Here is a 26,479-nt window from a genome sequence, read left to right on the forward strand (position 1 = left end):
TTTGCGAATTTTTACATATTTTGTGTAACTGTGAATGGTAAACTTCCCATTAATCTTTAAAGGTTTATTTTTAATTAAAACATGATTTTCCCCTGCCCTCTAATCCCGTTCATGCCCCCTAATTCCCTCTCAAGTTCATAGTCTACTTTCCTTTATTTCTGTGGTTGTATCTGTCTGTCTGTCTGTCTGTCTGTCTGTCTGTCTGCTGCCTGTCTGTCTGTGCTTGCATGTGCATACCTGCTGCCTGTATGTATGTGTTTTTATGGCTGGCCACTTGGTACCGGATAACCAGTTAGGGGAAGACTGATGATCAGATTTTCAGCAGTCATTGCTTATAGATCTAGGGGTGGGGCCCCTTAAGAGTGCCTCCGTTTATGTTGAGATACCAGCTGGCGATATTATTCAGGGCTTGTTTAGGCAGCCATATTGTAGAAACTTCACGGGTGTAGTCTCCCTGTCACATCTAGAAGACAGCAGTCTTCCCGATCATTGGCACTTGCAGTCTTCCTGCCACTCTTCTGCCATGTCCCTTGAGAGCCTTCGGTGCAGGAATTGAGCCATAGCTGTACCACTTGGGCTCGGTACCCATGGACATTTGTCTCAGAAGTTGACCAGTACATAGCCCCACAGTCCCTGGCACTTGTTTTGGTGGCTGAGATCTGTTTGTTTTTTCTTGACTCTGCTTTAATGTTCAAGTTGTACTTGATAGGGGAATGTTCTCTCGACAAGGAGCCTCCCTTCTTTTGGCTGGAAAATTAAGACAATATGACCTCATGACCATTATTGGACTCACATTTCATTAATTTTATTGATGAAATTTATTTATGGTTCCTTGTCTTCATTTTTTTTTAAAACGTGTTGATCTCTTTCTGGATGTCTGGCCTTGTGAGAGGCACAGGGCTGCAGAGCTAAACATGGCTCCATTTTTGCCCTTGAATGATGTCCTCTGAGAATTTCACAATTTGACAAAGGAGACAAACATCTGTGGTGTCCTCTGGAACTTTCCAGCTCTGCCTGAGGATAGGGAAGCCTGTGGCTGGAGACAGTCTCTCTGAGGACATGGCTGTCTTGTACTTTGAGCCAGAAGCCTTGGCTTAAAATATGTAACCTTGGTGTATTAATGACATAGTACACTGTCTACACAGCCTAGGCTTCAGACTGAAGGACAACGGAAAAGTATCTTTGGATTTGCCCTGACTGGTGACCTGCTGAGGGCCCCAGATGTGTTCCTACAGCACAGCATACCTACACCAAGAGGCTCACTTTCTCTGCCCCTTTCTCTGTAGTAGTTGAGGGCTTCTCTGGGAAGGGTCCAGGGTCCTGGAATCCCTGTGTGAAGCTCCCAGGACCCCTTCAGAGGGTCATAACCTATAGTTTCATAAATACTGTTCTGTTTATATGTGCTCTTGCTCCTCACCCCCACCCCAAATTTAGTTCCTAGTATTTTTCCAGGGCATTCAAAACACAGAGCAGAGAAGACAGACTTATTTCTGCATCAGATTGCAGACTTTTAGGTTTTTTTTTTTTCTTTTTTTTTGTCACTATATTAAATTATTTTAAGACACTCCCAGGGAATCCAGAATCTTGTCTTTGTTGGGGGAGGGAGGGAGTTTGGGAATTCACTGACTGTGTTCCTCTCAGCTCAGTAAGCAGCTTCCAGATGAAACCACTGGGAGAAAACTTGATGTCATCTGCCATGCAGTGTGAACTTTGTCCTCAGTGCTTCCCTAGATGGAGAGAATGGTCCTATACTCTCTGGGACAGGGTAGGGACACTTGGAGGTTTGGGACTTTGAATTCAGGACCAACCAATTGCTCCTAAGAAATTCGGAACAGTATAAAAGTTTCTAAGGGACATTTTTTACAAAATTCTGACTCTACCCTTCCAAGAATGTTTTAAGGGAATCTTTTTATACCAATTCCCAGAAGACAAGCATCACAATTGCCGAGTCAGCTTCAGGGCTCCTCAGACCAGAAGACCCTTGAAAACTCTGGTGTTGATTAGCTAAGTACAGTCCCCTTCCCCAGCAATCAGGCACACATTTCAGAACCATTTGGGGGTCACATTTGAGTTCTTAAGAATATTATTGCTCAAACACAAGTAAAGTCCGAGGCCAGCCATGGGAGCCTGGTGTCTTGAAACAATTACTTACCTCCATCTCTGTGTAACATCCAGGGGTTTCAGTTACCAACGCTGTTGGGTGATACCTCCTCCCCTCCGCAGAGGAGATGGGGAAGGGTCTAAAGAACAGCCCCTGCTTTTACAGATCTGGGTTGCAGGCACATGCTGGCGTTCTTTTCCTTATCTGTAGCGTAAACTTATTACTGAATCATCCGTTTCGGAACATTACTTGGTTTGGTTTTAGATAACAGAAGTCTCCCGGGGCAGGTTTTAGATGACTTCAACCGCTTCACGGTCTACACTGTTAGACTCACTCACACGGCAGTCACTGAGCTGACTGTTGCTTTGTCTTAACAAACCCTAGGAACGGGGCGTGGGGTCTCACTAATAAGAAACTGTTTGAAATCTCTATCATAGGAATGTCCTGCATGTAGACTATGAATTCCAGTAAATTCGAAACATCTTTATGGCATCTTTCCATAAAGAGTAGTTTCTTCTTCTACCTGTAAATACATAGTTTGTTTTCATACTACTTATAGAATTTGAGAAAAATGTACAGCGTTTTTTTCTTATCAAGTATAATACGTAGGAAGTGGAGAAGCCAGCTGGGCATGGTATCACAAATCAGAAATCTCAGTACTCGGGGACCTGAGGCAGGGGGATTGTTGTGAGTTCAAGACAAGACTGGACTACATAGTTTGACCCTAACTTCACCCAAATGAAGGAAGGTGAGAAGGAAGTAAAGAAGAGAAAAGAAGAAAGAATAGAGAAGTTCTCTCTACCGTGAGGTTCAGAGGACATTGTTTTGTCCTTGTCTTGTCGTGGGTCAGGGAACTTTTCCCAAACAGCAAGCAAGAAGATGGTCCCTCCACCCAGAGGCTCCTTGAAGTTTCGAGGATTCTGCAAGAAGGATGCAGATCTGTTTTGAGTATCTTTATAAGAGTCTGTGCACAGATAACCTCAGTGCAGGCAGGTGTTACTGAACTGATTAGACCAGCTAGTGTCCCTTCCTGTGGCCAACCAGGGAGGTGTGACACAGGGCTGCACCTTCTCACATCACCAAGATCGTGGACCCTTAGTGCAGTGTGACACACATAAGATTAGAGCAGGAGCCCAGCTGGCTTCATGAAGAGTGAGCATGAAGTGAGGAGAGACCAGGAAACCCTAGACAGTAATCCGAGTTGTCATCTGCTAAGGTTTTCCCTGGAAGGATGACCTCTTAAGAGAAGACGAGTGCATCTATTTGGATGAAGCCATCTTTTTTCCATTTCTGGCAGTCCCTTGGGATTTTTCTGCTCTTGCCCAGTGGTTTCTTCCATGTGGGTCCTAGGTGCATTTTGCTCACACTGTTGCAAGATTTTAGGTGCCATGGCTTTTTGTGTGTGCATATGAAGAGGGGGGTTCATCTTTCAGTCACCAAATGCTGGGTGACTCCCAAAGATTATCAAGCTGGATCATAGAGTATCACCTGTGTTTGGGTGGCTTGAACTCTTGATCCCCCTGCCTCGGCCTCCTGAGTGTTAGATTACAAATGTGTATCTGGTTTGTAACTGTTGTCATTTCTAAGCTATGACTGATCCTAAAGTAGGTTTTCCTTTATCTGCCTTTTTATTTCTTCTGTTTTTCAGACTAGAAGAAATTAGGCAATTCAGCCCAGAATTCTTTAAGATGTTTGAGTTATTCTCCTCACAGTCCGAAGGGCTCTGACACCATCCTGCTTTTGCTAGGTTTTGGTTGTCTGCATGCTCGCTTTTGCCATGTTTGCTTAGGTGGAGACAGAGAGAGAAAGACCTCTGGGGATTGGGTTAGCCTGAGCTCACGGGACTCTTTGTGCCTGCCAATTTTTATTTTAATTTCTCAACCATGGTGTGAATCCTTCTTTGCCAAATGGCTCTGGGGCTTTGCCTGGGACCTCTGTGCCAGAGGCAGAGGTTCGTCTTGGCCAGACATGGCCACATACTGAAGAAGGAGCCGTTTCCAGGAAAACTACAAGCTAAGTTTCTTAGAAATCATCCCTTGATTGCCTGAGCCTCAACACTCAGACCATCTGGGAAACTTTGGACCCAAGCATCAATATCTGTTTCATCCATCTTTTCATGTCATAAGCTTAAAAATATTCTGGTTCATTTGAGACACATATTTATTGATTTTTATACATATTGAGCAAACCTTCTGCGTATTTAGGAGCGTTAAGAAGTCTGTGCCTTAGGACTGACTACAAAGCAGGAAAAGAGGATGACAGCTGCTGTTCTTGGGGCCTTGATCTGGCAGTGCTCGGAGACAGAGACAGCCCCTCACCACTCACTTTAGTCGGAGTCTGTGACGCTTTGTGGTTTGCAGGTGCTGTGCCTCCTGTCCTCCTTGTCACATACCTCTGTGTTCGGGGAGTGCTGCAGTCTGGACACACTCTGCTTCGTTTTGATTGCGTCTTGTTTCCAGTCGTTATCAATCTGTTTACTTCGAGAGGAAGACATCGACTCCGGAGTGTGCTATGTGTCTGAACAACCAAGGGACACATTGTTTCTCTGTAGCTGTGGTTGACATCCCAGTTCATTTAGTGCTGATTCCAAGTCTAAAAATGGCCCTGTGTGCAGAAATAGCTCCTAACAGTCAGTATGGTTTATGTTTTTGTATTTTGCTGCAAATTAGCTAGTTAACCTCTTTGCACTTAGCAATTTCTTCAGCCTCTTTTTAATCTTTGGGGTTACATATTCATTTACAGATTGGCTATAGTGAATCAATATCATGGCTGCCTTCAACATACTGACAACACTCAACTCCAGATGCTTCTTTTTGTCTGTTTCAGAAACTAAGACAGGCACACTCAATAGTTAACAAGTGCTATGATTATATGCATATGTGAAAACGATATGTAGAATAATATGCCTTGTGGCATCAAGAAATGGAGAGTATATTCTATTAACATTTAGAGGGTGTTTACCATAAGCTAAAGCATGGGTTTTGAAAGAAAGCTCAATGCTTTCATAACTTGGTTACTGTAATAAGTGATACTGATTCTAGATATAACCTAGAAAGGAAGACAGAAATGCCTCATGATCAAGGTGGACCAGCAGCCACGGAAAGACTATTTTACAGCTAGCTTTTGTGCTGTGCCTCGGGTGATTGTACAGACTCAGATGTGTGTGGGAGCCATCAGATGCCAGAAGGGGCACTGGGTCCTCTGGAGCTGCAGTTACAGGTGGTTGAGAACTGTGGGTGCTGGCACCAAGCTCAGGTCCTCTGCAGAGCAGTAAGAGTTCCTCACCACTGAGCAGTTTCTCTAGTGCCTCTGGTTTCTTTTGACAGAGGCGTTATACAGTCATTTTTTATTCTGTCTGATTTCTGGGCTTCATTTCTTTGGAAATCTTTTGTGCTAGTAGCTGGAAGGAGGAAGGCAGCTAACTCCCCTTGGCAGCCCCTGTCTGGATTTTCAGCACTGTTTTTTGTTTGTTTGTTTTGGATTTTTTTTTTTTTTTTTGACAGAGTTTACCTAACTTTGTAGAGATTGGAAGTTACCTGGGGAGAGAAGAAAGTTCTTTCTGTGAGGGACCCCCCAGAGTGAAAAAACTCACCCCTAAATATGCTGTAATACCAGTTTAGCTTTCTGATTTGAAGGACAAGGAATCCCCGAGGGAAGGGTTTTTTTTTTTTTTTTTTTTTTTTTTTTTTCCTGTGTTTGGGGTAAAAGAAAGTATTGTTTACTTGTGTTCTATTCTTAGTGGGTGAACCATGTTTTAGTTGTGATTACTGGAACTGATTGTACCACACAGCCGCTAGGTAGTAAAACAGTGACTGGTTGGTTATCAGCATTTAGCTCAACCTTGTCTTCTAGATTTTGGCAGTGAGTTGTGAAGAAGTGTCCTATGCTTCTCAAGATGGCCTCGGGAAACCAGCACTGAAGTCTCCTGCTTTGTGTCATCTCCTAGGTTACCCTGCATCTGAACCCCATTGCCTCTGTGCACACTCACCACAAGCCTGTTGTGTTCCTGCTCAGCTCCCCTCAGCCCCTGGTGTGGCATCTGAAGACTGAGAGACTGGCCACTGGTGTCCCCAGACTCTTCCTGGTAAGTGTTCAACACCCTCCCCCCAAATGAACAATGTGCAAGGTTCTAATGACTCTCGGGGTTTTTGTTTGTTTGTTTGTTTGTTTTTGTTTTTTGCAAGACATTGTGTTTCTTGAGGCAATATCTTACTATCTAGCTGAGACTGGCTTCACTCAGTTTTTCTGTCTCAGTGCCCTGAATGCTAGGATTACAACTGTGTATAGCATGCCCAGATTGCAAAGGGTTTAAAAAAAAGAATTCTTTTCATTAAAATGATACCAAAGGGTGTTGCATTTTTATTTGCACGTGGGGTGGGGGAAGGATGTTTGGATGGTGTAGAAAAGAATTCACAGAAAACAGATGCCACCCACATGTCTTCTGTGGAGGCAGAGTCTAGTGTCACTTGCATGGGGGTGCAGGACCCGCTGTCAAACTCTTGTGGCCTGCCCACTGGGGCTATCTCCCGCCTTGTGGTATTAAGAGTTCTGTCAAAGCTGTAAATAGGCTCTGGGTGTGTGGTCTCTAACCACAGAATAAATACACACAAGCCCATTGCTATTTGTATATAACAAGCCTAAGTTCTGATAGGAGGGGCTGTCTGCTGTCAGTGACACAGTGAGCTCAGCTCCAAGTATGAAATCATTTGTATTTTATTTCAAAAAAGAAAAAAAGGGGGAAAAAAGCTGGAGCCCAGCTCTTGTAGAACGGCCCAAATATTACCTACTATTTGTAAATCATGTCCTTTGGCGTTGGCCAGAACGTTTGAATTTGCTAGCTGTGGAGAAACAGATGGGTTGTTCGGATAAAATGTTTGGGGTGTGATATCACGTCTGATGAGCAGCGACTCCGAGCCGACCTCTCTGTCAGTCATGGGGGGTTTGTGAGGGCTGCCTGTTGTCTTCGCTGCAGAGCCTCGGGCTCCTGAGATGTCACCTGTAAGCAGCCAGCCCTGGCAACAGTTTTACTTTTTTGCCTAGTGAGTCAGTTTTGACACTCTAGTGACTTTAGTACAATCTCTGGTTTCTTGTCATTTGTATTTGAAAACCACTTTTAACCAATTGAAGGTATCTACCATCTAAAGTAAGGTTCCATAGAGCTGGTAGTAAGATAAATGTATAAACTAGAAGAGATAGGGAGGTTTTTATTTGTAGTAAATGCTGATTATTAAATACATATGGAAGAAATGATGGAGTTAGAATATTGTTTTGCAATAAGACAAGAGTCTTCAACACATGTTAGGAAGAGGAGAGGTTTGGAGGGACAATATATTCAGATATTCTCTAGATACTTTTCCCACAAATTACTTATTAATCATGGGAGAAAAATGGCAACTATATAGAGAGAGGACTCCTCAGCAGTGCTTAAAGCAGGTGATCAGAGTTGATGACACCAGTGTGGGGCAAACAGATGTTGTGTGTCTGAAAATGAGAAAGAACAAAGCATCCCTCATGTCTCAGTCAGGGTCACTTGCTGTGTGATGAAACACCATGATCAGAGCAACTCAGGGAGGGAAAGATTTATTTCACTCACAGCTTTCTAAAACAGTTCATCACCAAAACCAGTGAGGGCAGGAACCTTGAGGCAGGAGCTGATGCAGAGGCCATAGAGGATGCTGCTTACTGGCTTGTTCCCCATGGCTTACTCAGCCTGCTTTCCTGTAGACTCTAGGACTGCTAGCCCAGAGATAACATCACCTACAATGGGCTGGTCCCTCCCCATCAATAATTAATTAAGGAAATGACCCACAGCTGGATCTGCTGGCGGCATTGTCTTAATTGTAGTTCCCTCCATTCAGATGACTCTTGCTTGAATCAAGTTGACATAAAACTAACCAGCTCACATCATGTAGCAATCCTTCTAGAGATGAATATAGCCTGGATCAAATTATGAGGAAACATTGGACCGAACCAAATGGAGCAACATCCTATAGAACTAGCCAGTTGTCTAAAAAGTGAATCATACTGGGCTGGAGAGATGGCTTCAAGGTTAAGAACATTGGCTGCTGTTCATTCCCATTGCCCACATGGTGGTTCACAACCATCTTTCACTCCAGTACCAGGGGTTCTGGTTCTTTCTTCTGGCCTCCATGTGTAAGGCAATCATACATGTAAGATAACTCATTAAAATTTTCTTAAGAACAATTAGTTACACAAAAGCACATATACAGAATCTAGCCAAATAATATATGTATATATGTTAACAAAGTTACATTGGTGCAGTGTAACATATAGAAAAGAGAACAGAAGGAGAAAGAAGCAGAAGAGGGAGAGAAAGAAGAGGAAGAAGAGGAGGAGGAGGTGGAAGGAGAAGAGGAGAAGGAAGGAAAGGAAGAAGGAGAAAAAGAAGAGGAGGAGGAAAAAGAAGAGGAGGAGGAAAAAGAGGAGGAGGAGGAGGAGGAGGAGGGAATAGTAGTATCTGGGGATGAGGAAGGACTAAAGGCAGGCAATGGACAGGAGTTATGAAAGAAGACACAGAGCTAATTTTTTCTTTAGTTTTACTGGAGTATTTGTTTTTGATGGTATATGAGAGCATCAAAATAGACTCCATAGTGAAAGTGTAAGCTCCTGTTTGAAGCTCCACAGCTTCAGAATGGCTATCCAAACCCTATGGAAGTCATTCAACATGTGTAGACTTTGTGTTTAGTTAATTTTGCTGTGTGATTTTTTTTTTAACTTGCAAGTTTTTTTCCCTATAATAAAGTTTATAAGATTTAAAAACTATTTTTAAAAAAGTGAATTGTGAAAGACCAAGAAAGGCTGGGGACCACCCTATCCTGAATATGACTAAAAGCCACGTGACATCACTGCATGGTGGGTCAGGGAGCGGCGGTGTAGTTAGAACTCAGCCTGCTGACTCCAGTCCTGACGCTGGCTTCTTGCCTTTGAAGGCTGCACTGTTGTCCAGGAGACTGGCCTTCTTCCAAAACAGGCTTAGTGGTAAGGGGTAAACAATTTGGAAAAAAGACCATGTTTAGACAGAAAGTAGATGTTGTTAAAAAGTGGTGGCTCTAGTCAGAGAATACTAAAGTCTTTTGTAGAATACTTACCACTGTGCTGCAAATTTAATTTTGAAATGAAGCATTTAACATCTCTATCATGTATTATATATGTACATATTTAAGGTGGAAGTTACTAAGAGTTTAAATTGTAAATACAATCAAAACATTGAAAATATCTTTGTTTTCCATGTGATATGGGGGCAAATGTGCCACAGGAAGCATGTGGTGGTAGGCAGGTACCTTGTGGGTCCTTCCTGTTTGTTCCTTCCAGTGGTCATGGGGATTGTCTCAGTTAGGGTTTTACTGCTGTGAACAGACACCATGACCAAGGCACCTCTTATAAGGACAACATTTAGTTGGGGCTGGGTTACAGGTTCAGAGGTTCAGTCTATTATCATCAAGGTGGGAACATGGCAGAGTATGGTGCAGGCAGAGCTGAGAGTTTTACATCTTCATCTGAAGGCTGCTAACAGAATACTGACTTCCAGGCAGCTAGGATGAGGGTCTTAAAGCCCACACCCACAGTGACACACCTACTTCAACAAGGCCACACCTCCTAATTGTGCCACTTCCTGGGCTGAGCATAGACAAACCATAACAGGGATCAACTCGAGTCATGTGACGCTGTTCACTGAGCTAGCTCACTGAGCTAGCTCACCAACCTTAATTGTACCTTTTTGTGGAGACAAGATCTCACTGTATATACTATATAGACCAGGATGGCCTTGAACTTACAGAGATCTGATGTACTCTTCCTTCTGAGTATGGAGATTAAAGGCATGCCCCACTATGACTGGCAATTCTTTTTTTACATTTAAAAGACAGAGAAGCCACTAATCTTATTCCTTTGAGTTGGTCCTCAGCACCATCGGGAATGGCTCCCAGGGCTCTAGTACCTAATCTCAGCGTTCCCCTCATGCTTTCCCCAGGGAACTGTTTTCTGTAGAAGCCACTCTGCAGCACGTCTGCTAAGTTGCCATATTAGTCACACCAGTCATGATTGGTGATAGTAAGACCCAAGACCCTTATAAAGTCACAGTGGATCTGTGAACTGCAGCCCAGTGCTGTCAGAGCTACCTAGGGATGGATGTCTAATTAAAACACACACACACACACACACACACACACACACACACACACACACACACGTGCACGCGCGCGCGCTGAGGTTAGTGGCACAAGCCTGTAATCTCAGCTGCTGTGTAGGCTGAGGCAGGAGAGTTACAAGTTGAAGGCCTCCCTGGGCTATTTAGTTAAAGTCAAAGGTGTTTTAGGCAACTTAGGCCCTTTCTCAAAATTTTTAAAATGTGAAAGAGGGCCTTTGATTAGTTAGAGCATTTACCCAGCATGCATGAAGCCCTGTGTTCAACTGCCAGATCCAAAAAAACCAAACCAAAACAAAAATATTTAAATCTAATTCTTGTGCTTAGCACCTTCTGGGACCTGGGGAACTTCTGGAAAGAAGTGACTGCCACAGTAGCCAGGATAACGGTAGATGTAGTGAGAGTGAGTGATCCTCTTTCTAGACAGCTGTGGTCCAGGCAGTAATTGGGCAGATTCATCTCTGTAAACCTGACTTTTCCCAGCTGTAATTTACAAATAACAGTCCTACGCCACAGAAAGAAACTTTGTCTTGATGTGAGGAAAGTGCTTGTAAAACGGTGAGTGCAGCACCCACCACTACTAGGTTTCCCTGAATTTGCTAATTCTGCTGTCACTAAGAGCGCAACGAGTGCTTGGGAAGGATATTAAATTAACATTTGTAATTGTGAGTAACTCCACTGGTTGGCTGCAGATTTAAAGTTCCCATTTCTCTGGGCTGTGGGTTCCATGAACAGTGCAGGCCACACACACTGTACTTTGCTTACTGTTGTTGGATTCTTTCTTCAGCCTGCCACTCTGTAGGATTTAGAGGAAGTTATTTTTGTTATTTATTTACTTTATGAGCTGTAAGAACTGCATATTGACCATTAGTTGAAAATATACTAATGAAGAGGACAATTTTAGTATACAACTTAACATCAACCTTATTTGGAGTTAATCCCATAAAAGGGCATTGCAGGCAAGTGATGGGCCCAGCACAGGGGGGGGGGGGACATTGGGAAGCCACTGTGGGGGAGATCCCAGGACACTCAAGCTCCACCTCCTTCAGGCTTCTTCTGTCTACATTTTCTCCATGGCTTGGTTGGTCAGCAGATATCTGTTGCTCCATCAAATCAGGACACCACAGGTGGTTTGAGATGTCTCAAAAGCCTGGCAACTCCCCCTCCTCCCCAAGACCTGAAAAGCATTCATGTTCCTCATCCACATCTCAGTCTTCTTGATGACTGAAAACCAGGGATTTGGTTTGTCCATCCGTGGAGTTTGTCCATCCATGGAGTGATTTCCCCAAGCACTTCAATAGGACTGGAGACTCCTATGAAGCTGAGATTACCCAGTGAGCCAACTGCTTCAGACTGAGGATGGTCCCTTGACCCTCAATCCAGATGCATGCCTCATGCCCTTCTGACATGTAATAATGAAGGGGTCACATGATTATCTCCAAGCTGTCTTTTGTGGTAGTAATACTTTAATGGTTGTTATTTTTCTTAAGTAGGATGATAAGAAAAGTTTGGCTAATGCCATCTACCTGCAAATCAACAAGTCATGGTCTTAACTGGCTAGAGCTTGCAAAGTAAGTGAGAAAGATAAATGTTACTCAAAATGTCTCAGCTGCTGATCTTTAAACTATAAATCGTCTTTATTTTTATGTTATCATTACACTATCTTTAGAGGCATCTACCTTTAGTCAGTCCTTCATTTCTAATTCCATAGCACAAACAAGGATGCCAGGCGCAGAGAGGCAGGGGAGCTTAGTTTTCTTTGCAAATGCAGTTGCTTTGTGCAGTTTCTCTTGTTACCTAGCAATGGGGAATGGATAAAGTGTTTCAAGGTGCTCAAGTCACACATGTGCACATGCATGATGGAGTTGTCCTAGCCTTACAATGTTTCCTGAGTGGTCCAGAGAATATTCAGTAGATAAAGGTTGTCCATGGGTACAATCAGAAAGAAAACTCACACTGTCTTCAAGGATGGAGATGTAGCTTAGTGGTAGAGTACTTGCTTTTTATTGGATGGATCTCTGAGTTCACTCCCCAACACTGAATGTAACTGGGTGTGGTGACACATACTGTTGTCCCAGCCCTCAAAGAGGTAGAAGCAGAGGGATCAGAAGTTAAGGTCACCTGGCATACATGAGACCCTGTCTCAAAGTGTGTGTGTGTGTGTGTGTGTGTGTGTGTGTGTGTGCGCGCGCGCGCGCGCGCGCGCACATGCTTGCATATGTGCATGAGCACACACTATAATTTGAATAAACATTTCTCCAAGGACAAGACACAAATGGCCAGAAAAAAAGAAAAAAAAAACACAAGGGGTTGAACGTTACAGAACATGAGGGAAAATCCACCAATCACAACACTGATAGGATATACAGAAATTGAAAAATTCATACTTTGGTAGTGGGAATATAACAGTTCTTTATACCCAATGTTCCTGCCCACAAATGCCCAAAACAAAGTTACTTGTAAGAGCAAACAACCACAGAAATAACCCAGATGTCCTCACCTGGCAGGTGAAAGCAATGCACGAGCCATACAGTGGATTATCTTTTGACTATGAAGTCCGACTCATACCACAGCATGTGATACAGTTGGCCGAATATTATATGGTTCTGTGTGTTTGAAATGTCCAGGTTGCTATTTATAGAGATTGTAAGCCAGGGCCAGGGGCATGTGGGAGATAGGAGGGTGTAGATTCACTGCTGACAACGTGAAGTTGCTTAGAAGACAAGTGTAGAGGAAATGTGTGGTCATGAGCACAGCCAGGACCTTGTGTACCCTAAGCATGGACTTGGGCGCTAAACGAGATTTCTTAACACCTAGCACATTTTTACTTTATTCCTTGTCCCTAACCCGGATGGGGGGTTTGTTTGTTTTTATCTTGTTGGCCAACAAGATAAAGCAGGCACCTGATGTACAAGGATCGGCACTGATTTTGACCCCTAGAACCCACAGAAGTTGGGCAGCAAGAGCTAAGGCCACAGAGTTGTTCTCTGACCTCCATATGTGTGCCTTGCCCCACTAATAATTATTATTCTGTTGTTACATATGATTATTGTGCTATTATATGTTGCTTATATTATAAATATTTCTATATATCATAATTACTATTGGTAGGGTCTAAACCTCTCTTTTTATATTATTTATGTTATATATATATAAAACATATATATATTATTAATCGTTGTGGGTAATATTTAACAAGCGGCACCCAGTCCTGGCTGTTCCCAAACAGCCACCATTTTCCTGAGGCTCCAGCTCTGGATGGCGGCTCCAGCTATCTAGAAACATCAGTCCTGGCACCCACGAGACGCCAGTGTGGTGGCTGGCTCTGCCAATCCACCACATTGTCCACAATGCTTGGCTGAGCCCAGACCATCCTGCTATGACTGTGGTACCTGGTAGAAATAAGACTCTTAATGCTTAAAGATTATCCAATATTTATATGTTTGGAAATGCTCAATACACAAGATGCCCACACGATTAGAGTTGTTACTCAATACCTAACCTTAGATATAAATTGTTACCCAGGACTGCTCTTGATTCCTCTTGAGCCATTCTCCACGACTGCTACCTCTCTCCTCTCTCTTGCTAGCTCCTCCTCTTCCTTTTCTTCTCTCTCTTTGCTCCTCCCACATTAGCTCCTCCCCAATAACTGAGCTTATTGCAAATAATGTAGCAGTAGCAAGAAATTATCCTGCTACAATTAATGTTAGGGTCACTTTAAGCCTTGCTTTGTTTGTACTCCATACCTAAGCTCTTCCCCCTTCAAGCTCATAATCTAACATAAGCAGAAATTTTCAAGATGAGAGCTCGTGAGCCCGATACTGTGGTTTGTTCCTGCAATCTTAGCACTTAGAAGGCAGAAGGAGGAAGATCCAAAATTCAAGGCCAGACTGCTTCATTCTGTCTTCAAAAGTAAAATAATAAAATAACAATAATAATATATTTAAACAAGAGAGAGAGAGACAGAACAGACCTGTGGTGGGAGATATTTAAATCTCCAACCTGAATAGGACTGGTCAATGAAAACACAACTCAGTAATTATGAATATAATCTGTAAGCCTAGATTGGCCAGATACCCCTACACTACTGTTCTCCAGCTATGAGACCCTTATAACTTGAGGATTTTGCAGACTCTGCGTCTGTTTTTCTACCTCCTGCTTCCCAGTCGTCCTCCTCCATCCTCCATCATCTTCTCTCTCCTCTCTTCTCCCTAGTCGTCTCCTCCTCCATTGTCTTCTTCCAGTCGTCCTCCCCCTCTCTCTTCCCTCCCCAGTCTTTATTTCTCCACCTCACCTTCCTCTGCCCAATCACTGGCTCCAGCCGTTATTTTACAAATTAAGATGGGCAGAAGGTTCCCTAGAAATCACCTGTGTAATGACTCACACCTCCTCTGCAGCCCTTCACAGGAAAGGGGAATTAGTGTCAAAATACAAGGCCGGGGCTGTCCACAACACAGACGGACTCTAGTGACTGCTTCTTAGCCATGTAAAATGTCTGCTCTAGCCTATCCATTTTAGAGTTAGTTGTTTTGTACTCTAGTTAAAGCGGGAAATGGTGATGCCTAAGATTAGGAAAGTCTCAGGGAAAAAGAAGCTTCTTCCAGTGTTATAACTCTCTTGGGATTTCTGTCCTATGATTTCTTTTTCCCCAGCCCTTTATCATTAAAATCAGGAAGGAAAAATGCAGATGTGTTTGCAGTCAGATGGGTGGTACGAGGGGGTGGATGTCGGTCTAAGAGCACAGTGACCAGGGTTTGGCGTATAAAAATGCAGGCTTCCAGTTAAAGTTGAATTTCAGATAAATAAATTTGCTTAAGTATGCCTGTACAATATTTTAGACATATTTGTACTAACAAAAGTCATCCGTTCTTTAGCTAAAGTTCAAGTTTAATTTGGTGTCCTGTATTGTTTTCTGGTAACCCAGGTTTCTGCTTCCGGTTCAGTCTCCTCAGCATGAGTACTATTTCCGGCTCCACCACTAAATTGTACACCACGATGCACCCTTGTGCTACACAAGGCTCAATCCCCATCCAGATAAAGGATTCGGATTAAACTGATCTCCCAAGTTCCCCCGTTTTCAACTCTGATGCTTTGATAATGTGGCCACTAGATAACTATATCCTAATTTAATTGGAAACAGAAGATAGGAATATGAACCCTGCTCTCCTCAGCAAATCCAAGTAAATACCAAGGCATGGCAGCTGGAACAAGTGAGGGAAACCGAACATTATTCTTTGGTTTTGGATTAAAAACAAATCAAAACGTAATCCTAATGAAAAATGTAAATTAATACCAGGAACACATCGAATATTTAAAAAACAGCTCTGCATGTCCAAAGAAGGGGGAAGGGTGGTTGAAAAATTCTTATTGCCAAAATCTGGTTTATTCCTTTTCCTTAAGCTGGAGGGGGTGGGGAGGCCAAGTATTTTGGACCTCTGCCAACAAACCACAGGCACTGATTTGCACTGCATTTTGGATGCCTGACAAGACTCGGTGAAAACAAGTGCTATTTGTTTTCCTGTGCCTAGTATTTAACTGGAAATCAAAAGGCTAAATTTCCAATCAGTTGTTAAACAGCCCCAGATGTGGGCTCAGTTGCTGCACTGCGGGAAGTCAGCCTAATACAGCGCATGTGCGGCCTAACACGGCACATGCGCAGCTGTTACCTTTCCATGAAGCCAAGCAATGTGTAACTGAGGGTTGGTGTGTCCAAAAATGCTCTGGGAATAACTCAGTCAAGCTTACATGTGGAGGAGGGAACTTAAAAATAAACAAATTGAAAAAACCCTGGGTTCTATGGTTTTGCATTAAAAAAAAAAAAAATCTAACATCCTTCTTCGGCAGCTCTGTGCACATACTTGAGAGCCCACGAAGTTAGCAAACCTTATGAGATGTCCTACATATGAACTGTTAGCCGATTCAGCATCCATTTTTGTCCCCAGTGCTTGAGGAAAATGACCCAGGATTAACGAGGAAGGGTGAGTCGCCTCCTTTCAGAGAGCTTTCTACCGCTCAGCAAAACTAGCTGCAAAATCGGGAGTTGGGGTTCAGTATAAAAAATGTACTGTTGTTTAGATCCCAGAAGTTGGAGAAAATGAGACTTGTCCTCTTGCCTGTGCAGATGAGGTAGCAGCTTCCGGGAGGTGGACTCTGAGGAACAGCATGTGGGCAGATGGCTTAGGCAGCAAATAAACACAGCTTCCAGCCGGGCTCCAGGTGTCACCCCTGTGTCCCAGGGGTCTGACTACACTACAGTGAAGTCTTCCCCAAATAAATTCGCTCTTGAAGGCAGATTAAATAAACACTTCTAGATTGGTGGCGCTTCTTTTCAGTATCTCTGGCCTAATGACTCATTGTGTCCCGAAGAGATTCCAAGTGGTTGTGTACCATGCGTTTCTTCTCAAGAGACCGCTTATCTGTTGGTTTTGTGGCTTGTCCCTGAGAGATGTAATTATATAGGGATTGAGCCTTTCATGAGCTGGGGTCAGTCAACTACCATATTTCCTAGGAATGAGTTTCTGCCCCTTTGTGGTGAGAGAGCCTCTCCTAAATGTCACTGTGGCATTTAGCACATTGGAGAGATTCCAGTTTCAGCTGGTAAACCTGGTCCGGAAAAGGGTTGTAGAAGCTTTTGTCTGGACATGTTGGGAAGCTGGCGACTGTGGCCAGTGGATGAGTGGCCCGAAGCCCTGGCTGCTCTCTCATAGTCTCCTAAGCAAGACATCCTGTCCGGGAGGACTTTTCCTGGCTCTGCTTGGTGTGTGGTGTCATGTCTGTGTAGGCACAGCCCCAGCCCTGTGAAGGCCTCACTTTCATTCAACAAATTGAGGTTAAGCAAACTTGAGTACATTAAAGGGAAGACTGGTTTCCCTTGTGTAGTCAAAGAAGTCCTTTAGAGCTCTGGAATACAGTGAATCTGGTGATCTAATGCATTTGCCCTTCCCAGGCGTTTGTGTCAAATGTTAATCTGGTGCTGTGGGTAACATGGTGGACAATCTCCAGAGAGCTATTTGGTAAGAAAAAACGAGTGTTTTGCTAAGAGAAGTTGCAGAATGTTTTATTTTCATATAATAAGAGGAGGAAAAAACTTTCCCAGGAAGCTCTGGGATGCTGATGTGAAACCACTAGGCTGTGCCTGGGTGCAGGTGGTGATGTTGTGGTTCCCACAGCAACCTCACAGCCCGTCTCAGGGAATGGCTGGAGCATGGCCCAACTCCTTTCTGGGTACATACAAACTGTACACTTTAATTGAGATAATGTAGATTTTGCATCTCCAATCCTTAGCATCTGTTTTTCTGGCTTAGAAATCATTTTATCATTGCTATGTGTGGGATAGAATCTGTATCTTACACTCTGCTTTTGTTATTACTCCTGAATAGCTTGGAGTCCCCGATGTAGATACGAACTATTAGTGATCCAGTGATGGAGGTCAGCAGAGTGCCCTTCGGAGTGACAGCCGAAGCCAGAGGCTCATGCACCTACCTCCTCTGGCTAAAGCCCACAGTGGTGATAGCGCATCTACTCTCTACTCCCTTTATCTTTACCTCTGAGAAAGCATTCTTAAGATTCTAGAGTTCTAGGGGATATAGGTTGGCATTGCTTTGATCCGTGAACACAGGCAAAAGAAACTCCTTTCTATGGCTGGAGAAATGGCTCAGTGGTTAAGAGCACTGACTATTCTTCCAGAGGTCCTGAGTTCAAATTCCGGCAACCACATGGTGGCTCACAACCGTCTGTAATGGGATCTGATGCCCTCTTCTGGTGTGTCTGAAGACAGCTACAGCATACTCATATAAATAAAATCTTTTTTTTAAAAATCCCTTTCTAGAAGTTTGGTTAAGAAGGCTAAACTTGTGCTCCAGTGAGCAACAAACTGTAGCCTATGAACCCCAAGGTCTGTCTTGAAGCCCTCGTGACATGTTTGGGGGCTATGTATGCATGAGTGTATTTAATGAAAATTAAACAGTGTGTATCTGGTGCTGAATGCTTTAAAGTGCTTACATACATTACTCTGTTTAATCTCTGTAACAAGTCTGTAATATAGGTGTCATTGTTATTATCATAAAACTATTTGACTGTATGATGCAGTTCTTAAAGGTAAACTTCATGTAGGTATCATTTATCGTTATTTTAGATGAGGAGATGGGGCAGAGAGGTTAATACGCGTGTGGACAAACTGTTGCTGGATGGTGGCTATAACACAGAAAGCAGCAGGAGCTTGACTAAGTGTGTGCAACAGCGCTTGCTCCTCAGAGTAGTGAACTGGGGTCCTGTTGGGGAAAAGTCACACCTCCTGAACTGAAGGCAAAACTATGCTGTCATCAGTAACTCTCTTGTGTAGCATGGGGCCGAGAGTGGCGATCCCAAGATTAGGGGCTCAGAATGGAACTTCAGAGCAAACTGGGACACCAGGTAAGCAAAGGCCTCATTTTAACAGCGCCTATTGTAAATGACTTATAAACTGAGGTGTAGGCCCTGCAGCTTTCCACTCTGCCAAGGGTTTGGAAATTTGTTTCTTTGACCCCTTCCCCAAGTACACTTTTCCTTTGGGCTCCTGGTTGGACTGTTTTTGGATTAGCTCCATGGGCTGCCTTGCTGAATTAGTACACATATACCCTCAGCACCTCAGGGACCATTTCATCATTGAGCTTACGTGTGCTTAGTTCAACTTTCTTAGCATTGACAGAGGGTACCATCCTGGTTGTCAGCAGAGACTGCTGATTATAAACTGGAAAACTGGGGGGGAGAGGGGCATAAAAGTCCAACTTGAAGTTCCCAAAGGACACAAGCCAATGTGCCTGGCTTTCGGCCCCTTTCTCCATTGCTTCTCCCCAAGGAGCTGTCCCTCAGGCTCTCTGTTCCTTAGCCATTCTTGGGTTTGGTTGCTCCGTGGGCCAGAACATACAGCTCCATTTCTCCCCGGGCTTGTATCAGCAATTCACAGAAACTGTATCAGCCAAGGTTTCGGAGAAGTAGACCCGGTAGGGGATACACACAAAGAGAGCTATTGCAAGGAATTGGCTTTCATCCTGGTGGGGACAGGCAAAGAGAGTTGGAGATACAGAGAGAAATTTCTGGAAGAGAGCCAATGCCCATGGGCATGAGCTAAAGCTAACCTCCACAACTGGAATATCTCCTTCCTCAGGGCAGCCTTGTCTAGGCTCTCAAGGGCTTTGCACTGCCTGAGCCAGGTCACCCCAATGACCTTCCTTAGAGTTTGGGATTTTAATCCCACCTACGATGTACCTTCCAAACAGCAGATGTGGGTATGGTGACAAAGGGGACTGAAGCTATATAGGTCATTTGTCTTGTTGCTTAACAAAACACCAGACGAATGCAGCAAAAGGAAGAGTTTATTTTGGTTTGGTTCAAAAATTCGGTTCATGGTGAGGAAGGCACCCTGGCAGGAGCTCGAGGCAGCTGACCGACCGCACGCATCCATAGCCAGGAAGTAGAGGGCGAAGGCTGGAGTTTCATGAGCTCCCTTCTTTGATTCTGCCGGGAACCCCAGCCTGTCAGTTGGTGCTGTCCACATTTAGGATGGATCCTCTCATCTCAGATAAACCATTCCAGAAAATCTCTCACAGACACGCCCAGAGGCCCATCTATCTCCTGGGCGATGGGGCAGAGCTAGATCCTGTTGAGCTGCCTGCCGATGCCGCACCGGCACAGGATCGAGCCAGGCTGATGTACAGATGTACCGCAGCACCTGTGCTCAAACCTCCCGTTTAAACACCCGACGTCCGTGAGTGCTCGGTCCATTATGGGTTCTAGTCAACCATTCACAAGTCATGGGGTACCTGGGGATTATGTTTGCCTTAACTTGGTTTCCAGCCAGATAATCTGTGTCTGACATAGTTGTTCCTGCCTGTCCCTGGATGTTCCTTCCCTCTCCTTCCTCTCACTTTTCCTCAGGCAGCAGGGGAGGCAGGTTCAGTGAAAGAAGGCCGGAAGACGTGAAGAAGAGCAGGAGCCTTCTGTAAACCTTTGCTCTCTTCCATTTTTGCATCTCTCAAAGCTTTGCATCTCCCAACCCGACCTCGGGAGACCGGGGAAGACTCCCTCACCCGAGGGCAATGTCCTTTGCAGACAGTCAGTGTCCACCATCCCACATGGAGGCAGCACGTGTTGGGGAGTCTGGTAGTTTTGACCTGTGCTCATTCTTTGCTACACTGTGTGATGCGGCATTTCATTTAGTGGCTCAGAGCCCCTTTCTTCAGTTGTCAAACATAAAGAAGCAGACTCCATGTAGCAAGAATTCACATCCAGGCTGTGTGAGTGTTTTCCTCCCGGTGTTGAGTTGCTATGGGGCCTGGGGTTGGAGGACACTTGGCTCTACCACACAGACTGCCTGCTCAGTGCCTGACACAGGCTCTCGGTTCTGTCGTCAGCCCTGCTGCCTACCCTCGGGCTTGGGAAGGTCCTTCAGTTTCTTGGAACTGTTATTTCCTGTCATAGAAGAGATTACCAGCATGAACAGGAAGATCTACAGGGGATTCCAAGACCCTATCTTCTGTCTGGCTTTTGTAAAATTCATTTCATGTCCTTGAACTTGGCTTGGCACATTAGATGTAAAGGAAAAAAAAGCCATCCATAGTGAGAGGTTCCTAGAAGTATGAATGGAGGGCCAGCACAGCTCGAGGGGCATGGTAGATAATAGAAATGTCAACAGTCAACAGTGCGTCCTAAGATCTCCAGAGTCCTCCAGGTCCTCTAAGTCGTCCTCCTCCTCCTCTTTCTTCTTCTCCTCCTCCTTCCCCTCTTCCTCCTCTCCTTGCTGATGTTTTTTCCTGAAGAGCACCCTTTAGGTGATAAGGATGCTTTGAGATTACACTCAAGTGACTCTTTGGTTGTTGATTTGTTTGTTGGTTTGTGACAGGTTCTTACTGAGTAGCCCTGCCTAGCCCAGAACTTACTATATAGATTAGGCTGGCCCCAAATGCATGGAGATCTACCTGTGTCTACCTCCCAAGTGCTGGGATTAAAGGCACTGGTCACCATGCCTGGCAGGTTCCTTTTAACATCACGGGACAATAGATGGTGAGGAAGGGAGCCCAGAAATTTAAGGTGTTATATTGTAAGACCCAGGCACATGTCCAGCTAGCCTGGGGTTCTTACTTAATTACTTTGGGGTGGGGTGGGAGGATGCTAGGCTGAGCCTGATCCTCAAATTGGGGTTGAGAAATTTTGTTTCTCCTTATAGCCAGCCATGCTTCCTCATGTCCACCTCTGTTCCTGTGCTGCTCCTGTGGGGTTAGTATGTCACTCTCACACTGGCTTAAGTCCAGGTTTGTGCATGCTGGTATCCAGCATGCTGTGCACACGTGTGGGGTATGAAGGACACAAAGCAGTTTCCATCCTTCAACATCTTACATGTCAGGAAAAATTAAAACATCCCAAGATGGTCATGACAAATGTTTTGAGAAAAATTAATAGTCAAGTGTGTTCTAAGTCATTTTATTGGGATAAGTAACCTGGTTTCAGTTTCAAAGTAAAAACACCCAAGTATCTTTAAAAAAAAAAAAAAAGAAGAAGAAGAAGAAAGAAAACTCAGTTATATGAATTTGTATTTCCTGAATGCATGATTGGCAAGTGCTGTAATCATATGGCTCACAAATGTTGTTTATGGGCATGGAAGTTATTATTTCTTTAGAATAATCCCTTTCAAAACAGCATCAAGTCATGACATATGTTAATAGAAAACATGTTTCAGATTAAATTTCACATCACGAGACTTCGAAGGAAATAGTCGAATACAGTCCTCCTGGGAATTGGGTAGAAGGAACTTGTGACTTTCTTATTTCAGAAGGAAGGGTTCAGTCCTCACTTGAGGTAAATCTTTCAGGTCCTGAAAGGTTTTATTTTTTCTGGACTCTGTACATCTAAGTATAATCTCCTTGATACCTTTCTGTGGAAGCGTGAGGTACCCCGGGCCAATTTGCAGATCCTGCTTTGGCACAGAGCTGACTCCAGGGAAGGGGTGGGGGGAATCTCCTTTTTCATGTCTTCCCACTACACTCTGGGACTGAGTGTTTCTGATATAACAGTGTTCTATCTGTTTCCCTCTTTCTGTTTCCCCAAGGGTGCTGTTTCCTTGGGGGTGCTGAAAATGAAGAGGCATAGAGAAAGGAAAGGGGTGTCGAGGCAGGGTGGAGGTCAAGAAGCTGATCTTCACTGTGTAGATTCTTTAGCAGTCATACAAACAGGCAAAGGTGGCTCTGTGAGCTGAGCCTCCCCAAGGGCCTGAAATTCAAACAGCCGGTCCTCACCCAGCTGATAGCCCAGGCTCCAGTACTCAGGATTGAGCTGGAGGGTTTGGGGGAAAAGGAGGGGTGCACAAGTATGATGATTCCTGAAACAGCTTTTCTTGTGAAGTCTCAGCTGGCTTTTCTTTATCTCTGTGGAGCTGTGGTTTCTCTTATTTTGCAAGACCCATTTCTTTCTAAATATGTAAGATAATGGCTCATCCACAATGCGGCTGTTCTTCTCCCTTGTGGGCTTTTTTTCTTCTTCACCAACGTAAGGAAGAGATTCCAACTTGGTCACAGAGCAGTCTTGTTCTCCACATGCCCACTATGGTTAAGAATACACACACATACATCATGCATACTCACAAAGACAAAACCATGGGGACACAGGGAGGTAGATACGATTTAATTCATGTATGAAATTATTGAAGAATGTGTAATAAATAAAATCAATACCAAAGATTATTTACAGGCCTGGTGATGTAATTTAGTGGCAGGGTGTTAGTCTAGTCTACAAAAGTCCCTGGCTTCAATCCCTAGCACCATGAAAACAAATCAGTAAATAAGATTTGTGTCTCTGGCCTAGCTCAATGCTCCTGGTGCTGCACTGGAGTCATAGACAGTAAGAAGTGTACTCTCACCACCACCCTGGAATCTATATATTGACTTATTTCTGCCTGACATACACCGGTCTCAAGATTACACTTGGGGAATCAGTAGCTCGGGGTGTCTTCTTGTCACTGATTTGTGTTCTAAGTCTAAGAATCAGATGGGTGAATGTACATGGCCAGCCTGTAAGTTCATTCTTTCCTTAGGGTCATATTAGAAGAAGATGCTCTGCTAGAAATAAAACTTGAATCATGTTTAATTTTAAATACAAATAAATAAAAATATGAATAATTCACCCAACAAAATATTTAAACATATAATGTCTAATAAAAAATTCACAGGGTACTTTTTTTGTAAAACGCAAAAACAAACAAACAAACAAAAAACCCAAACCTTCAAATTCTAGTGTGTATCTTTTATCTTCAATGTGGGTCAGTTTAGAAATATTGAGATTCTCATAAGTGATCTGCAGTCAGTAGTTGTCCTATTGACTAATTTATGAATGGGAGTCAAGATAGCCTTCCCAGAGTTCCTTCATTCACGGTACATTGTAATGTTGGCTCCTGTTTCTCTGCTCCTAAATACCACCTCAGAACCCTCTTCAGCACAAAACTTGTGGCAAGCACAGCCAGCCAACTACATTTTAAGGTGCATTCTATCAGATACTTACTGTCTTATTGGTTCTCTTCACATCCCAAGTGCTTGGGATGTGCCCCTGCACCTCGTGGGTGAGCATTCCAGACTCCAGAGGAAGAGATGAGAGATGAGCAGAGTAAACAGATAGGTCCTGTGGGGTTTAGAACATGATGGATACAATAGAACTGATACACAAAGCACAGAGTAAATGGATACATCCTGTGGGCTTTGGGACATGTGGATACAGCAGAAATGATACACATACGATAGAAATGATATACAAAGAAAGATGGCAGACCCAGAACTGTCAGCCTGGCAGACTGTTGGTCGTGTGGTAGGTTTAAGTGAGACTGAATTCTGAGGGTGACTTATGAGTGGACTTGAAGTAAGGGATGTGAGAGGGAAGGACAAGACCTAATGGTCACCTGTGGTCCCCTGAGACCTGAATGTGCATCTGGGGTGCTCACCTGAGGGTGGGCGGGCATGAGGTGGAATCAAGAAACGGGAGGATGGGACTAGAGGAGGCTGTGAACAGCCACAACACTGCCCACAGCCGAGCTCTCCTCTTCTTCCTTGACTGGAGACTAAATATACTTGGGGAGAGTGTCCTGCAACTGCTGGACCTCTGAGTCAGCTGACCTGCTGAGATCAGTGCTAACATGAAGAAGCACATTTCCAGGAAGCTGCTGTAGAGTCTCCCAAGGACTTCACTGGGGCCCGTGAGCTCAACTTCAAGGCAGATGTGAGTCCGCTGAGGACTTGAGAAGTCACAGGTGTGGAAACAAAAGGCTGGATGCCTCCTTTGCTTTTTTTTTTCCATGTACTTTTGGATGAGATTATTGAATCTTATCCAGAAAAAATAATAAACTTGGCTCTCGTAGCTCGCCGTAAGTTCTTGTAATAAAACTCCCAACCTTGGCAGATAGAGTAATGTTCTGCTCTTAAAGAAAAAAAAAAGTCTGGTAGCATAACTTGAATTTAAAAATACCAATGCTGTGCACAGTTCAAGCAGGAAAGAACATTCTGGTGTGGAAGGGACTCAGGTGCACCTCACCTTCCCTGGATTTGTTAGACCACAAAATTGTCCCTTTAACAGACCCTTGCTAAGAGTTGAAATCCTTGGAGCTCAGTGTTCTGCCGATTCCCACAGGAAGACATCTGTCATGTCAGGGAATGTCAGGGGGTTGGGTTTTAATTGGAAGGCAGGAGGAAAGTTCAGTGGGTGGAGACACAGAACTGCTAAGTATGCTTTAATAATTGGTTTTTACTTAGAGTTATTAGGTGAGAAATCAAATCATTAGCTTTAAAGCCTGGTTGGGAGTCATTTTCTAAGGAGGAGGCAGGAAGCTAGAAGCTCTGGCCACTGGGATGAGAGCGATCTTTCCTGTGAGTGGCATCAAGAAAGGTCCCTTCAACAAACAATCATTAACCCTGCCTTGCGCCATGCCCTGTGCCCGCTGACAAAATTCTTAATGGACACTTGCTTCCTTGGCCCTCGAGTGTTCTGTGTCAAGGGACAATGGCAGGTGTGTCAGTATGTAGGGGCTATTATATGCGGGAAGGGATGGGCAGGAGGTCCTGAGGAGAGCAGGGAGCCTGGGAGGCCTCACAGAGAAGGACATGGGAGGAAAGCAGCCTGTTGGCAAGGTGAGAGGCACACAGCAGAGTGATCCAGGCAGGGAAGAAGGAGAGAAGGCCCAGGACCTAGTCCCTCAGCAGTGATTGGTTCTCTGTGCTGAATTCTGGGAGTGTGGGAGAGTGGTATGAAATGGGGGGAGGGGAGACCTGCCTCTTCCCCAGTTGTGTACCACATTAAGATGCTTAACTGTTCAGTATTACCAAGTGTTTGCATTTTAGGAAGGTTTTCCAGGTGACAATATGGAACACGGGTGAAGGAATGGGATTGGCTACTGTATTTTTTTTTTTTTTTAAAGATTACAAAGAGTAGCAGTAGGGCTAGGACCCTGGACCAGGACGGAGGGTGAGCAATGCAGTAAAAAGGAAGTCTCTGTTATTCTATCCAAATAGAAGCTCCTGTGCTTAACCATTCATTCTTTTGAAGCAATAATTTCACATTATTTATTGTGGAATACCAAGAAACATGATTAATCTCTGCTCTTTAAGTCTGTCACATATCTCCTAAAATCTTTGGTGTCCCCAAAGTGATATCTTGCTGTGTTAACGTTGTAGCTGGTAACTGAGGGGCTGCTAGGGAGCCTCAAGTTGGGAGCTGGTTCAGAGGCTGGACCATCCAGCGTCTCTCCCACAGCTGAGAAAGGAAACAGAATGAGACCTCATCTCCACTGGCCATGGATTTAATTCAGTCTGCCCCACTCATTCAAAGAAACCTTGAGTCTTGCCTCAGTGTTCAGAGTCAGTACTGGTAGTGATGGTGTCTGAGAGGACTGAGGAAGCCAAGAATGTTGTCCTGAAGTGTGAGTATGTGATAAAAGTCCAGTGAAGGCTTGTGTTACCAAAGAACGAGGAACAAGCTGTCTGACCTGGTAGGCATGACTCAGAGCAGCAAACCAAAAGGGTAGAAAGAGAGCAAGGCTCAAGAGATGGCTTATCAAGCAAGGACACCAGGATCCACTCAGTGGAGGATGATAACTGACTTCTATAAGTTGTCCTCTGACCTCCAGATGTGTCTCATGCCATGTGTGCCTACACACACACACACTCACACACACGTATGAATGAATGAATGTCATCATTTTGAAA

At 44.1% G+C, this 26,479-nt stretch overlaps 1 protein-coding gene across 1 annotated transcript in view; it reads left to right on the forward strand.

Annotated features, from left to right (window-relative positions):
• Tgfbr3 (transforming growth factor beta receptor 3) overlaps positions 1–26,479 on the forward strand; it is a 179,234-nt gene that overhangs the window by 100,801 nt on the left and 51,954 nt on the right. Inside the window, exon 4 of the mRNA XM_034508479.2 lies at positions 6,048–6,185. Coding sequence (XP_034364370.1) covers positions 6,048–6,185 — 138 coding nt within the window. The remainder of the gene's footprint in view (positions 1–6,047; positions 6,186–26,479) is intronic.

This window comes from Arvicanthis niloticus, chromosome 7 (genome assembly GCF_011762505.2).
Source record: "Arvicanthis niloticus isolate mArvNil1 chromosome 7, mArvNil1.pat.X, whole genome shotgun sequence".
In the NCBI taxonomy this organism is placed as follows: domain Eukaryota; kingdom Metazoa; phylum Chordata; class Mammalia; order Rodentia; family Muridae; genus Arvicanthis; species Arvicanthis niloticus.